Source organism: Selaginella moellendorffii, unplaced genomic scaffold (assembly GCF_000143415.4).
Source record: "Selaginella moellendorffii unplaced genomic scaffold, v1.0 SELMOscaffold_64, whole genome shotgun sequence".
NCBI lineage: Eukaryota > Viridiplantae > Streptophyta > Lycopodiopsida > Selaginellales > Selaginellaceae > Selaginella > Selaginella moellendorffii.
This window is the reverse complement of record NW_003314325.1, coordinates 268,375-282,534: the sequence shown is the minus strand read 5'-3', so window position 1 is coordinate 282,534 and position 14,160 is coordinate 268,375. Positions and strand designations below refer to the sequence as shown.

At 42.6% G+C, this 14,160-nt stretch overlaps 3 protein-coding genes and 1 long non-coding RNA gene across 4 annotated transcripts; 2 read left to right on the top strand and 2 right to left on the bottom strand.

The window, feature by feature from the left end:
* Positions 1 to 3,470: 3,470 nt before the first annotated feature.
* LOC112351692 lies at positions 3,471 to 5,740 on the top strand. Its single transcript, XM_024690033.1, has 2 exons — positions 3,471 to 3,861; positions 4,715 to 5,740. Exons 1-2 carry the CDS (start codon positions 3,574 to 3,576, stop codon positions 4,943 to 4,945), a joined length of 519 nt encoding a protein of 172 aa, XP_024545801.1. The 5' UTR covers positions 3,471 to 3,573; the 3' UTR covers positions 4,946 to 5,740.
* Positions 4,125 to 4,478, bottom strand: LOC112351693. The gene is made up of 2 exons (XR_002994253.1): positions 4,414 to 4,478; positions 4,125 to 4,326 (listed from the first exon to the last, which is right to left on the bottom strand). It is a non-coding gene; the product is annotated as an uncharacterized LOC112351693 (long non-coding RNA).
* Positions 5,741 to 8,915: 3,175 nt separating the features above from the next.
* Positions 8,916 to 9,653, top strand: LOC112351699 (uncharacterized protein At5g64816-like). Its single transcript, XM_024690043.1, has one exon. It carries the CDS (start codon positions 8,937 to 8,939, stop codon positions 9,366 to 9,368), a length of 432 nt encoding a protein of 143 aa, XP_024545811.1. The 5' UTR covers positions 8,916 to 8,936; the 3' UTR covers positions 9,369 to 9,653.
* A 766-nt stretch (positions 9,654 to 10,419) lies between these two features.
* On the bottom strand, positions 10,420 to 11,324 carry LOC112351698. The gene is made up of 2 exons (XM_024690042.1): positions 10,720 to 11,324; positions 10,420 to 10,671 (listed from the first exon to the last, which is right to left on the bottom strand). Exons 1-2 carry the CDS (start codon positions 11,206 to 11,208, stop codon positions 10,441 to 10,443), a joined length of 720 nt encoding a protein of 239 aa, XP_024545810.1. The 5' UTR covers positions 11,209 to 11,324; the 3' UTR covers positions 10,420 to 10,440.
* Positions 11,325 to 14,160: the final 2,836 nt, after the last annotated feature.

The window sequence follows — 14,160 nt, the reverse complement described above, 5'->3', positions numbered from 1 at the left end:
AGAGCTGTGCCAACTTCGAAGTTGCTTTGGAGGTCAAGAACCTCTTTGTGGGTGTGGGCGATAACGATATAATCATCAACTCCGACACCCTGGGATTCTACCCCTACCGCATCAAACTCTGGATCGATCCACAGCTTGACGAGATGAAGAGCTCTATCATTGCTATCTATGACTACAATTCCCGTCAGCACGTGCACCACGAGCAGCGACAACGAGATTGGAGCTCGATTTAATCTATGGCCACTGTCACTCAGATTAAAGAAAGCATGGGGACGGTCACTTCAAGAGCCAATGGAGTGCGAGTCCATCAGTGTTGGAGATCCAGGGAACACCGCCAAGCTCAAGTGGAATCTCCTTCGCTGGAATCACAATGGGACGAAGTATAATCCATTGAAACCATACTCTGGCCTCAGTTCCCTCCAGGTAAAATGTTTTTACTCTTTTTCTTTCATGTGACTGTGATCCATATAGCCGCCATTTCGAGGAGGACGCACAAGTATGAATGTTGAAGACTTTCCCATCGTTGTGTGGCATCTGCCAGCAACCATGGCATCCAAGTTTCCACTCCGGTTCAACCTTCGTCTCGAGGCTGACATGCATCTTGTCTGGTACACGAGAAGCAAATGGGTGTACCGAGAGGCAAATTGCACCAGCGAGAGAGTCGTATTTTCTCGAGAGTTTGTTGTCACAGATGGTGAGTGACAAGTCCGACTGTCATACTGCTTTGAGCGTTTATCGCTTCTTGGAGACCTTCCCCAGTATGACTGGCAAGGCCAAAGTCGCCAATCTTGTAGACACAATTGCAGATGTAGATATTGTTGGGCTTCACATCCAGGTGAGCAAGGCCATGCAAGTGTAAGTGCTTCAAAGCGTTTAAAAGCTGCCATGCATGACAAACTAAGAAAAAAACACAATTGAGCTGCTTACTTGAAAAATTGCCTCAAGCAACTTCTTCTCCATGAATGTCCATGCAAGGCTCTTGTCTCGTAGATTTGTCTCACACAGCTCCATTTGGATATACAAAAAGTCATTCAAACCATGAAGAGAAGTAGGACACTACGTTTTCATGGTAACCTAGAAGCTGGATAAGTTTTGAGGAAGCCAGTAGTAATACTGAAAGAAAAAAGCCAACTCACCAAGACATGAAAGTGCCTAAACTTCTCTCAGTGCTTTCCTCTTGCAAAGAGAAAAATTTGCCAAATCAATACCATAGTCTCTCGAATATAGTGACAAAATGATCTCCCTCATTTAGCCGATGCCGATTGGAATGCTTTACAGCATAAAGGCAGCCGTCAAGTCTTTTGAGAACTTTATAAACATAGCTGAAATCGCCTTGTCCTATTTCCTGATAGTGGAGTACGAATGAAGATCATACAAATTCTATGCACCACAAATACCTTGATTTGATGGAACTCCTCACGGTAACACGATGAAGAGCCAAAAGTGGAGACACATCTTGTATGAGAATACCAAAGTTATGAAAGAAAAATGAAAAATAACAACATACCCTGCCTAGCTCTCTCAGGAAACACATCACTATTAACAAAATGGTTCCGGAAGCATGGTGGGGACATAACACGCTGTCGCAGAGACAATGTCTTTCCATTCTCTGCTTCTTGGTTCAAATATTCATCTAGGAAAAGAAGAACAAAATGAAAAAAAGCTGAGTGTTTAAGATTGTCAAAGCAAAGATAGACATACCACTTCTTGGTCTTTTGCTCCGTAGAGGCGTCAGACCCACAAGCACATTGAGCACAGCATTCTAGCGAAAAAAGAAAAGATTTCTTCTCTTATTTCCCTTCCTTCCGATCATTCACGAACCTTGTTTGAAGCATTGAAATCCACAGTAATCCACGTCCTGCCACATTCTCTGCTTGGACACGCGATCCCAGCTTGCCCGCTTGCACTGCAAGCCCGAGGGTGGAAGGACTGGGAAATACACCCTGCCAGAAGGAAGGTAAAAAGGTCACCTTGCGTAAAAAACTTTTGATTTCTAGACCTCTGTTCACGTGATAAGCATTGGCAGTGCTCTTGTACTGATGAACAAAATGATTTCAACCACAGTGTGAAGAAACACCACTTGCAAAGGAGAGAAAAGAAACCAAAGAGAAGGCATACAAAGCTACGACGGTGGCAACCCCGGCAACAGCTCCCACAGTGGCCTCCTCCCACTTCCATTCTTTGCCCATACACAAAGAAGGCCTAAAATCCCCTCTAGATTCCAAATAACTGCCCATACACAAAATCTTGAGACTTACCTGGCACTCGGTCTCATCAAGTCAATTGTTACAAGTTTGTAAACATGCAACGTTGGCAGTGCACGAAGGATCTGCAATGCATCGAGCCAGCTCCAATCTAGAGGGGAAAAAAAAAAACACTCGGTCTTTCTTGAAGGACAAAAGAAAAAAATAAAATTACTGGCATTTTTTCAGAAGACAGGAGCACGTCTTGAGAGCAAGATAAAAAAAAGCAAGTACTAGATGATTGGAATAACTTTGAGATTTGAGCATCATGGTCTCGTTGCTAGTATTTCTCCTGTAGAAAGAAAAACCAAAAAAGAAAAGAAAACTGTTAAGTTGAGAGCATAAGAAAGTGAAAACTTGTGATGGGGTTCTCAAGAGCAAAAACACCACAAAGTATCGCAAAAACCAAATTAGGAAAAGAACAAAAACAGCAAGAAAAGACGCCAAAAGTTGAAGCATTTGAGAAGAAGAAAAAAAAGTAAAATGGAAGACATTAGAAGAAAGTGCGGCTTGTTCCAGCAACTCAGATTTGGATCGCGAATCAAATTTGGATTGGGAATCAGCAGCAGCAATAGGGGATGTCTTGCCATTTCATAAACCTTAGAAAAACATTACAAAAGAAAAACAATTCACTTGAGTCAATACATTGTATGTAACACATGTCACTACACCTTCACCCCATGCAGCTTGGCCTCCTCCCATTGGCTGGGAGCACAAGATTATTCATTAACATTTGGCAGCACAGCACTCCCTCCTTATTATAATATATTGATGAGTTGTAGCCAAAACTCCAAAGTGAACAACACTATTTAACCAAGTTGGCTCTTGGGCATCTGACTAGGAATATAGCAGCAGGTCAAGCTGAACCTTTGTTTTCCTTCTAGAAAGATTCATAAATTAACCCAAAAACTTTAATTTATATACAAGCACGCTCTCTCTTGGTATATAATCCCCAACCCAAAAAAACAGATCAATAGATAGATAGATTCCATTCTTGCAAGTAGATCTGCAACATGATTTATTGCCCAATTTATGAATCTTCCTGGAAGAAATGCAAGTGCTTTCAAATCAACACAAAGGTTCCATCCGACTCGACACGGCTCGGCCGGCTATGCCTTAATCTAACGGAATGCCCAAGAGCCATCAGCTCGTGGACATTGCCATGGTGATCCTGCCCTACGTACGGGAGAGCTGTGCCAACTTCGAAGTTGCTTAGGAGATCAAGAACCTCTTTGTGGGAGTGGGCGACAACGATGTAATCATCAACTCCGACGCCCTGGGATTCTACCCCTACCGCATCAAACTCTGGATCGATCCACAGCTTGACGAGATGAAGAGCCCTGTCAATGCTATCTATGACAAGAATTCCCGTGCCAATTCCAGCACGCGCACCACGAGCAGCGACAACGAGATTGGAGCTCGATTTAATCTATGGGCACTGTCGCTCAGATTAAAGAAATCATGGGGGCGGTCACTTCAAGAGCCAATGGAGTGCGAGTCCATCAGTGTTGGAGATCCAGGGAACACCGCCAAGCTCGAGTGGAATCTCCTTCGCTGGAATCACAATGGGATGAAGTATAATCCATCCAAACCATACTCTGGCCTTGGCTCTCTTAAGGTAAATCATGTTTTTACTCTTCTTTTCATCTGGGCGTGATCCATATCATAGTTGCAGCTAGACGTGCAAACGTTCAAACGCGTCCACGTTTAAACGCCGTTTAAAACGTTTTTTTCAGGACAATCAAACGTTTACATGTTAAAGCCTAAAATGATTAAGAAAACACTAATATTTACTAAAGACAGTTTAATCTGATATTAAGTTTATAAAACCCAACCGAATAACATACTAAAACAAATGAAAGAAGAAGCCGTTTTAGTCGATGAAAAAAGAAGCTATTTTAGTTGTCTTTTGATTCGAATCATCTTCCATTCCTTCATCGAAGCTAAACTCCTCAGCAGCCTAATTTAGTTCCTCAAAAGCTTCTTGCAGATCCAAAATCCTCTTCCAATGAGGCTCCAACTCCAGCTTGTCTATATCAATCTCCAGCATCCTCAAACCTTCACTCTCCAGCTTCTAAGCAACCTGCAAGCTCAAAATCAGAAAAACTGCTGTGAGCTTTTTTAAGAACTTCATAAGGGATCTCCCTCATTGCCTTGCACGTTTTCACACCTCTTGCCCAAACTCCAGCAAGATGTGCTCGCACTCGCTCCGCTCCCCCAGTGTGAATCTCATGACAATACTTACATGTCCAGTGCCGCTCTGCTCGTATCACATGCTTCCAGCTCCAGCATTCGCGGCGTCCTCCAATGACTACATGAACCCTGAAGAAACCCTAAAGAAACCCTAAAGAAACCTTTGTCTCTTTTCGCAAATAGTGCAAACGCGTCGGGAGTTTAGAACGGCGTTTTTTAACGCGTTTAAAACGTTACGTTTTTTTAGTTTCATATGTTTTCCGGCAACTATATTATAGCCGCCATTGCGAGGAGGGCGCAGAAGTATCAGTGTGGAAGACTTTCCCATCACTGTGTGGCATCTGCCCACAAGCATGGCATCCAGGTTTCCACTCCGGTTCAACCTTCGTCTCGAGGCTGACATGCATCTCGTCTGGTACACAAGAAGCAAATGGGTGTGCCGAGAGGCAAATTGCACCAGCGAGAGAGTCGAATTTTCTCGAGAGTTTGTTGTCGCAGATGGTGAGTGACAAGTCCGACTGTCATACTGCTTTGAGCGTCCATCGCTTCTTAACTGTTCTTCCCCAGTATCCAGTTTGGAGCTAGAAACTTACTACAAATACATGTGTCTTTCAGTGTCTTGAATGGGATTTTAGCAGGCCAGATTGTCTCTGGCAGCGAATCCAGAAATTAGCTAGCCTTGCCTGCGAAAACCCTGCTGTTTTGCTCAAAGAGATCTCTTTCCTCCTTTTTCTGCTTTACCTGATCGCTCGCGCAATCGACGTTATGGACGCGTCACGTCACGCGTCCCTGTGGCTGTAAGAAGACCCGTTGTGGACAGCAGCAGTGTTAGAAGCTTTTCTAGCCTTCTCAGCCAGATTCCAGAGCATCACGGTGGCTACCAAGATCATCACCATCTTGGCGAAAGCAAATTAACAAAGCTGGAAAAACAAGTACCTCATCCCACAGCAAGAACACGCTGCAGCCGAGCTTCCTGGCCGCACTGACCGCGTTTTCATCTGGAATTCATAGGATTATATCGATCCAGCATTCATTTCGTTGCTTGCCTATTTGGTCACGAGCCGCCAGTTTACAACGCGTGGTTCTACAGTCCAGAGAAGAATGATAAGCTCTTGTCCTGTAAGTTCCAGTTCCACTTGTGTCTTGGTAAACATTAGTTCACAGAAAAGTTTGTTACCTTGCAACTCCATACTTGTTGTACCAAGGCTATTGATCCACACACGAAAAACCCGCTCGTCTCTCGAGTCTTGCTCATGATCCTGAATTAATTCAGCGTAAGTGAGGCTGTTGTTGGCTGTCAAACCATTCCTGGAACAAGAAGAAGTTTTATCAAGAGCGAGGTGGGCCTGAAATTCAATACCTTTCATGGCAGAGATCAAGATTCAAGTTTGCGGAGCCGCTCTGGGTGTGAGGTACCTGTAATTTATTTCTGCCTATAGGTACAAGTGGAGTGGCAAGATCATGGAGTGCATGAGCTCGTACCAGGATCTCCTCTCGCAGATCGGAAGTCACGAGCAAGAGCAAGAATCCAGAGTTTCGCTACTCTGATGGAGCCGAGGAGTGTCTTGATCTTGTCACAAAATGGACCGACAAGGCGCAAGCAGTGCTGGGATCACAGTAAGCTTACAAGAGCCCTCATTTCTCTGCATTGATAGCTCCCTCATGATCTTAGGCACTCGCTCTGGCATCGTCGAATACAAACATCGTTCCAATTGGGGACGTGATGCTGTGTAGAACAAACGGATCGAGAGACCCCACACACACTGACGCACGAATTGGGCGTCACATCCTTTGCAAAGCTGCCCACTCGCTTCATCATCCGATCCGACGCGCACAAGCGAATCGATCCTGGGAATCCAAATTCTGCTGCTGCTGCTGCTCGCTCTCATCCAGCGATGATCGCCGGCGCCGCCATCTCTCCGCAATGCCACCGCCGCCACTCTTGCCGCTCTTCCCGCGCCGCCGCCACCGGATCATCGTGGCGGAGCCTGTGATTCCCAGTAACCCTAGCCCAGAGCATCCGCGTATATTCTTGTGTGTAGACTAGATTCTATTTTGGTAGTTTGTATCATCTTACTCGAGCTTTTGCGCCTCCATCCCTGAGCAAGCACTGCTTTTGTTCTATCGTATGGATCTTGGAGATCTAGCGGAGACAAATCGCAGCTCTCAGGAGCCAAGACGTTTAGAAGTACGGTGTATGTTTCCCCATCCTTGGTCAGTTTTAAAGTGTTCCCAGTTCGTTGGTCTCTACCGTAAGATCTGACGAAAAGTTAGTAATTTCTCTGGGAGATCCAGCCTTCTGCAGGTGTTAGTTGACCGATTTAAACAAAACCTCTTGAGCTGGAACACGAAGAAGCCCTTCTATATCCTACAAACTCCAGAAACTTTAGAATTTTCACACAGATTCATTTTTTATTACCTCTGTATCGTTTACCATCTCCGCGAGCTCTGGTGCCGCTTTCATCTTGACGCCAGAAAGGAATTGAATCTGACAAAACACTGATGCTCAGGACGAAGCGAGACTGCATAGACAAAAACAAGATCAGTCAAAAAGTTTTTGCGCATAAAATGGAAACTCTTCCAGCGATCAAATCTTCGGTTCCAATGTTCCACAATCGAGCAACCAATTGCCTTTGTGTGTGATTCTCGACCTTTTCCCAAGTATTGAGATTTTCATACTGAGAGCCCTCTCATCGATGGTACGTTGATCAGTTTGCTGCAAGACCAGTGATTAGTTTTTCAGCGTGAAAACACGACCGGAAACTTACCAGATCAGTATACCGTCCTGAACAGCGTCAAAGAGATCATTCCTAGACGAGTCTATCGCAAGAAAGAAGGAATGTTGGAAAGATGGCTATTAATATGATCACTTTTTTCCTCTGAGTGTGAATCAATGTGGTACTTGATCTTTTCAGGAACTGGGACGCTGGGCTCGTTTGATTTTGACGCCGCTCTTTGCATCTCCAAGTATATCTGCAGAGACAAGAATGTTCGATTGAGAAACTTCGGAAACGATGATCGCGTTACCGACAGAAAGGCCTCAAAATCCAAGCTGCTGCTCCTTTCTTTCAGTCTTGAAAGTCCATCTTTGAACTGTTTGGCGGTAATCACGTCGCTACTCCAAAAGATACGAAAAAGAAAAAGAAAGAAAGAACGAGACTTTGCAGGTTCTTTACCTCGGATTTGAGCGAGCGAAGCTCATTCAGCGTGAATTGGCTCTCCAAGAGAGGATAGGACACCACAACGCCCCCAAAGGCAGCCATCCCCTCAGCTCAGTCGCTCGGTCGCCAATTACCTTCAAAGCATTCGGGTGGAAGGAAAGAACCACCGGCCACACCAAAATCGAGCTTTCTTCTTCGTCTCTCTGCCTTCTTTGTCGATTTCTTGTCCTTGAATGCCGCGTGAACTGTTTCCCCAATGTGCTCTGCGAGAAAAACCAGCTCCTGAGGAGTGACTTGAGACAAAAGCAAACGCTTTGTTACAAACCTGGAGTTTAATGCCGGGTACAAGGACAAAGTTGCTCTACAGCGCTTATACTCCGCTAGCGCGCTTTTCGTTAGTGTCCTGCACGGATAGAGAGATCAGCCTTATCGCCATACAGAGAAAAAAGAAGAAGATTGAAAAATCCCACATTTGTTGACGAGCTCAAGCAATTCTCCTTCAACTAGATCCGCAAGAGCGAGGCGTAGTACGTTGGATCATAGATCGAGCCACCGAGGATCGGGTTATGGACGTCTGTCTGGCGGTCCCGGGTGCTCTCAACGGAAGTAGCACCGGGCTGGACAAGCCTCTAGTAGCAACTAGCGAGATTATGCGTGGCGAGAGACGGTCTTAGCCGGTTTTCAACCAAACCAGCGCCGAGAAGCTCCGGACCGTGAAGCCGAGGATCTCCATCCATAGCGCGAGATCCAGCGAGAAGATCGCAATCCGTGGAGATCGGCCGTAATGCCTGCACGTAAAGAAAACTCTTTAGAATCTTAGATTCAATTCCTTTCTGGCGTCAAGATGAAAGCGGCACCAGACCTCGCGGAGATGGTAAACAGAGGTAGTAAGAAATGAATCTTTGTGAAAATTCTAAAGTTTCTAGAGTTTGCAGAGCTTCTTCGTCTTCCAGCTGAAGAGGTTTTGTTTAAATCGGTCAACTACCACCTGCAGAAGGCTGGTTCTCCCAGAGAAATTACTAACTTTTCTTAAGGTAGAGACCAACAAACTGGAACACTTTAAACTGCGAAGATCCATACTATAGAACAAAAGTAGCGCTTGAGTATCAACTGTCTTAAGATAACACTGTGTCTACCGCCCAAGTGGACCTCCCCACTTGCGGATGGCAGCCCTGGCAGGGCCAACAAAACCGCAACCGGGGAGAGCTCCCCTGGGATATTCTTTCTTTCCTTGTATATTGGAAATCGAATGATCCAACTAACGGGAACCAATATAGAATCTAATCTACACACAAGAATATACGCGGATGCTCTAGGGCAAGCTTAGTGTGGAGGAGGGATGGTGGAGGGCTCGTGGTGGAGCGCGGCGGTGGGGCTGGGGCTAGGGTTACTGGGAATCACAGGCTCCGCCACGATGATCCGGCGGCGGCGGCGCGGGAAGGGCGGCAAGAGTGGCGGCGGTGGCATTGCGGAGAGATGGCGGCGCCGGCGATCATCGCTCGATGAGAGCGAGCAGCAGCAGCAGCAGGATTTGGATTCCCAGGATCGATTCGCTTGCAAGCGCGTGTGCGCGTCGGATCGGATGATGAAGCGAGTGGGCAGCTTTGCAAAGGATGTGACGCCCAATTCGTGCGTCACTGTGTGTGGGGTCTCGGATTTGGATGCTTGCGCCGAGGCGTGCGCTCGATCCGTTTGTTCTACCCAGCATCACGTCCCCAATTGGAACGATGTTTGTATGCGGCGATGCCAGAGCGAGTGCCTAAGATCATGAGGGAGCTATCAATGCAGAGAAATGAGAGCTCTTGTGTAAGCTTTCTGTGATCCCAGCAGTGCTTGCGCCTTGTCGTTCCATTTTGTGACAAGATCAAGACACTTCCAGCTTCGCGCTGTCCACATTCAGCTCTTACTCGTGACTTCCGATCTGCGACAGGAGATCCTGGTACGAGCTTATGCACTCCATGATCTTGCCACTCCGCTTGTACCTATAGGCAGAAATAAATTACAAGTACCTCACATTACATGCGGCTCCGCAAACTTGAATCTTGCTTTTCTGGCCTATCTCTGCCATGAAAGGTATTGAATTTCAGGCCCACCTCGCTGTTGATAAAACTTCTTCTTATTCCAGGAATTGTTTGACAGCCGACAACAGCCTCACTTACGCTGAATTAATTCGCGCCAACGAAACGCTGTGAACTGATGTTTCCCAAGACACAAGTGGAACTGGAACTTACAGGACAAGAGCTTATCATCTGGCATCTTCTTCCTTGATCTTCTCTGGACTGTAGAACCACGCGTTGTAAACTGGCGGCTCGTGACCAAACACTGGATCGATAATATCCTATGAATTCCAGATGACGAGAAGAAGCAAAACGCGGTTAGTGAGGCCAAGGAAGCTCGGCTGCAGCGTGATCTTGCTGTGGGATGACATTGGCGAGGTACTTGTTTTTCCAGCTTTATTAATTTATGATCTTGGTAGCCACCGGGATGCTCTGGAATCTGGCCGAGAAGGCTAGAAAAGCTTCTAACACTGCTGCTGTCCACAACGAGTCTTCCTACAGCCACAGGGACGCGTGACGTGACGCGTTCATAACGTCGATTGCGCGAGCGATCAGGTAAAGCAGAAAAAGGAGGAAAGAGATCTCTTTGAGGAAAACAGCAGGGTTTTTGCAGGCAAGGCTAGCTAATTTCTGGATTCGCTGCCAGAGACAATCTGGCCTGCTAAAATCCCATTCAAGACACTGAAAGACACATGTATTTGTAGTAAGTTTCTAGCTCCAAACTGGATACTGGGGAAGAACAGTAAGAAGCGATAGACGCTCGAAGCAGTATGACAGTCGGACTTGTCACTCACCATCTGCGACAACAAACTCTCGAGAAAATTCGACTCTCTCGCTGGTGCAATTTGCCTCTCGGCAGACCCATTTGCTTCTTGTGTACCAGACGAGATGCATGTCAGCCTCGAGACGAAGGTTGAACCGGAGTGGAAACTTGGATGCCATGGTTGCTGGCAGATGCCACACAGTGATGGGAAAGTCTTCCACACTGATACTTGTGCGCCCTCCTCGCAATGGCGGCTATATGGATCACGCCCAGATGAAAAGAAGAGTAAAAACATGATTTACCTTAAGAGAGCCAAGGCCAGAGTATGGTTTGGATGGATTATACTTCATCCCATTGTGATTCCAGCGAAGGAGATTCCACTCGAGCTTGGCGGTGTTCCCTGGATCTCCAACACTGATGGACTCGCACTCCATTGGCTCTTGAAGTGACCGCCCCCATGATTTCTTTAATCTGAGCGACAGTGCCCATAGATTAAATCGAGCTCCAATCTCGTTGTCGCTGCTCGTGGTGCGCGTGCTGGAATTGGCACGGGAATTGTATTCATAGATAGCATTGACAGGGCTCTTCATCTCGTCAAGCTGTGGATCGATCCAGAGTTTGATGCGGTAGGGGTAGAATCCCAGGGCGTCCGAGTTGATGATTACATCGCTGTCGCCCACTCCCACAAAGAGGTTCTTGATCTCCAAAGCAACTTCGAAATTGGCACAGCTCTCCCGTACGTAGGGTAGGATCACCATGGCAATGTCCACGAGCTGATGGTTCTTGGACATTCCATTAGGAAGATTAAGGCATAGCCGGTCGAGCTGTGTTGAATTGGATGGAACCTTTGTGTTGATTTGAAAGCACTTGCATTTCTTCCAGGGAGATTCATAAATTGGGCAATAAATCATCGTTGCACATCTACTTGCAAGAATGAAATATGGGGATTATATACTACAAGAGGGATAGAAACAGCTTCCACAGATATTGACTAACAGCCTCTACTGTTTGTCCTTATTTGACATGTCTTCATTTGACATTTCTTCGTGGTGTAACTAATATAACTGACATTTCTTCGTGGTGTAACTAATAAAACTTTCGTGATGCAACTAATATATAAGCAACGCTTGCAACCAATATATTATATTTTTAAGTAGCCACTAATCAATAGGAATCGAACCTGTTCCATTTGCTCCAATACCAAATGTAATGTATTTATCTCCCTTAAGCCAACTGGAAAAGAAACAATTGCTTAATAAAAAAGCCCTTAATAGCTATTTATTTCTATTTATCCCCTAAGTTCCAAGAATCCATAGTGATAATATATCCAAATTTCATTCTATGATCACTTGCACTACAATTTATGACTTGCTTTTATATATAAATTATAGTTTTTTAGGTTAATTGATATACACATTTTTATATTCCATTTTCATATTCTATGCACTCAAATTAGTGGAGTTAAAAAGCAAGCTTTAATTATCCTTGAAGAGTGTTTGGATAGGATTTTGGTTTAGATTTAGCATTTGTATTGTCTATTGTTTTCTCCTTTTTTCTCCATTCATTTTCATAGTAGAGCAATAGCTTCTTCCTCCTTTGACTCTGGAATAGTAGTTAGTGCAATTGATCAATGTTATATTGTTGTAATTGAACAATTAAACTTAGTTAATGGTGACATTCACAGAGCATGGTATAACTTCTTTTGCTCTTGCTACCAATCCTCGTGTTTGACTAAAGTTTTTCTGTAGCAATCCTACAAATAATATGTACCATTAGTTCAATCATTTTACAGTGATTGCCACATATCATTCTTGGGATGATACTTAGTGTTTGCATGAGTTTCCCACGTGTCTCCAAGTTATAACATTGCAATAATTTGACTATAGTCATTGTGCAAATTGGAGCATTTTCTTAGACATCTTTAAACACATATTTGGACATACTAACAATTGTGATAATGCCTTCCAACAATTGTATCATCTTTGTCAAGGGCCATCTAAGTTAATGATGCAAATTAATATTCATTTCCAAGGCTTTTTGCTTCATGCGAAACCAAATATATTAGAACGGATTAAATTAGGAATGTTGTAGCTAACACTTTGTTAAGATCGTGTAGGACTTGTGCATGTATTTATTCCAACCACCCTTGATAATGTTTTTTGCTTTGCACAACTTTGTGAGATATTAATACTTCTTATTTCTCATTGCACATCCTTTAACTCCACTTGTTGTGGGAGATTATCTTATTCCAATGGAGGTTAATGTTATTGTTACTTGAATTTAAAGATGTGGTTGTGGTTGTGATATCTATTGTTAAGTGTGTGATGAGGTTAGTCATATGTATCAATGTTGTTAGCATTTTTCAAATTGATGTTCTCCATTTCTTAAATGGAGACTTTGGCGTTAACAAAATGATGCTAAGTCAAACTTTTGACCTCTTTGTTATAAATTAGTTACAATGCAATCATGCTAAATATAACTTTAAGCTTGTTTTATACTTCCTTATATCTTTTCCATTCTTTTCACTTTTGTTTTATTTTTTCCCTTTGTTTCTATCATTTTTGTCTCTTCATTACTTCCTCCTATATTTCTATCTTACTTTTTTATTTTCTCTTCATATCCTCTTTAGATAAAGTTCACTACCTTATGCTTTGTCACAATTTTAAGCTCCATCATCCTTTAAAAAATTTAACAATTGCTATATATATAATTGATTGCTCTACCTTTGCTCAACTATCAAGTTTGCTAGATATGCAATATATTTAATATATGAAAATTTAGTTTAGTGTTTTCAATTATTGCAATATGTTGAAAATTTTAGAGAAAAACACAATCACTCTATTCACAAGATTATCTATTTTGTTATAAAGCTCACAAACTACTGAATTTTTGTAAACATCTTCTATATATAAGTTTGTTCTATAAGCAAGGTAATGCACAAAAGTAATATAATAGTTAACTCCCTTGAGACTAGCTGCCACACCTGTTGATTTAAGGGTTTTGAGATACAAAAATAAATATTTCAAAACCCTTAATCAATTTAAAAAACACTAATAATCTGTCTCTCTCAAATTATTTATTTATTTTCTTACATAAATATATTTTGAAACTATTTTTTGCATGAATATGCATATGTATATTAGTTTTAAAATATGTGTATGTGTGCAAGCAATAGAAAAGTTAGAGTCATAAGTAGGAAAAGTTGAAGTCATAATTGTCACAAAGTATTTATATGATAAAAATAAAAGAAATTAAAAGGAAAAAATTAATATAAAAAATTAGTGTTATTTATAGAATAATTAAAAGAAAAAATTTAACTAAATTATCCTTGAGTTGGTAGTAGAAAAAGATATTTTTTAAAGTTTTACTTAGAAATCAAAACTACAAAGGAAGAGCATTGTGTCATTTTTCCTCCAAAAAAGTCCTTTTAAAATTTTATTTAAAAGCTCATAACTATTAAATAAGAGTATGATTTAATTCTTATTTTAAGGGAAATAAAAACTTTCTTTTTTGTTTTTGTATCTCTTACTATATATATGTATGTATATGTATATATGTATATATGTATGTGTGTATATATATGTATGTATGTATGTATATATGTATATGTATATATATGTATGTATGTATATAAAATAATACTAATAGTATTATTATTTAAAAGTTTCATTTTCAACAGGAAAGTTAAAATTGTTTTGTGGCTTTAAAGCGTGCAAAAGAGTGGTTTAAAACGAGATGATCAT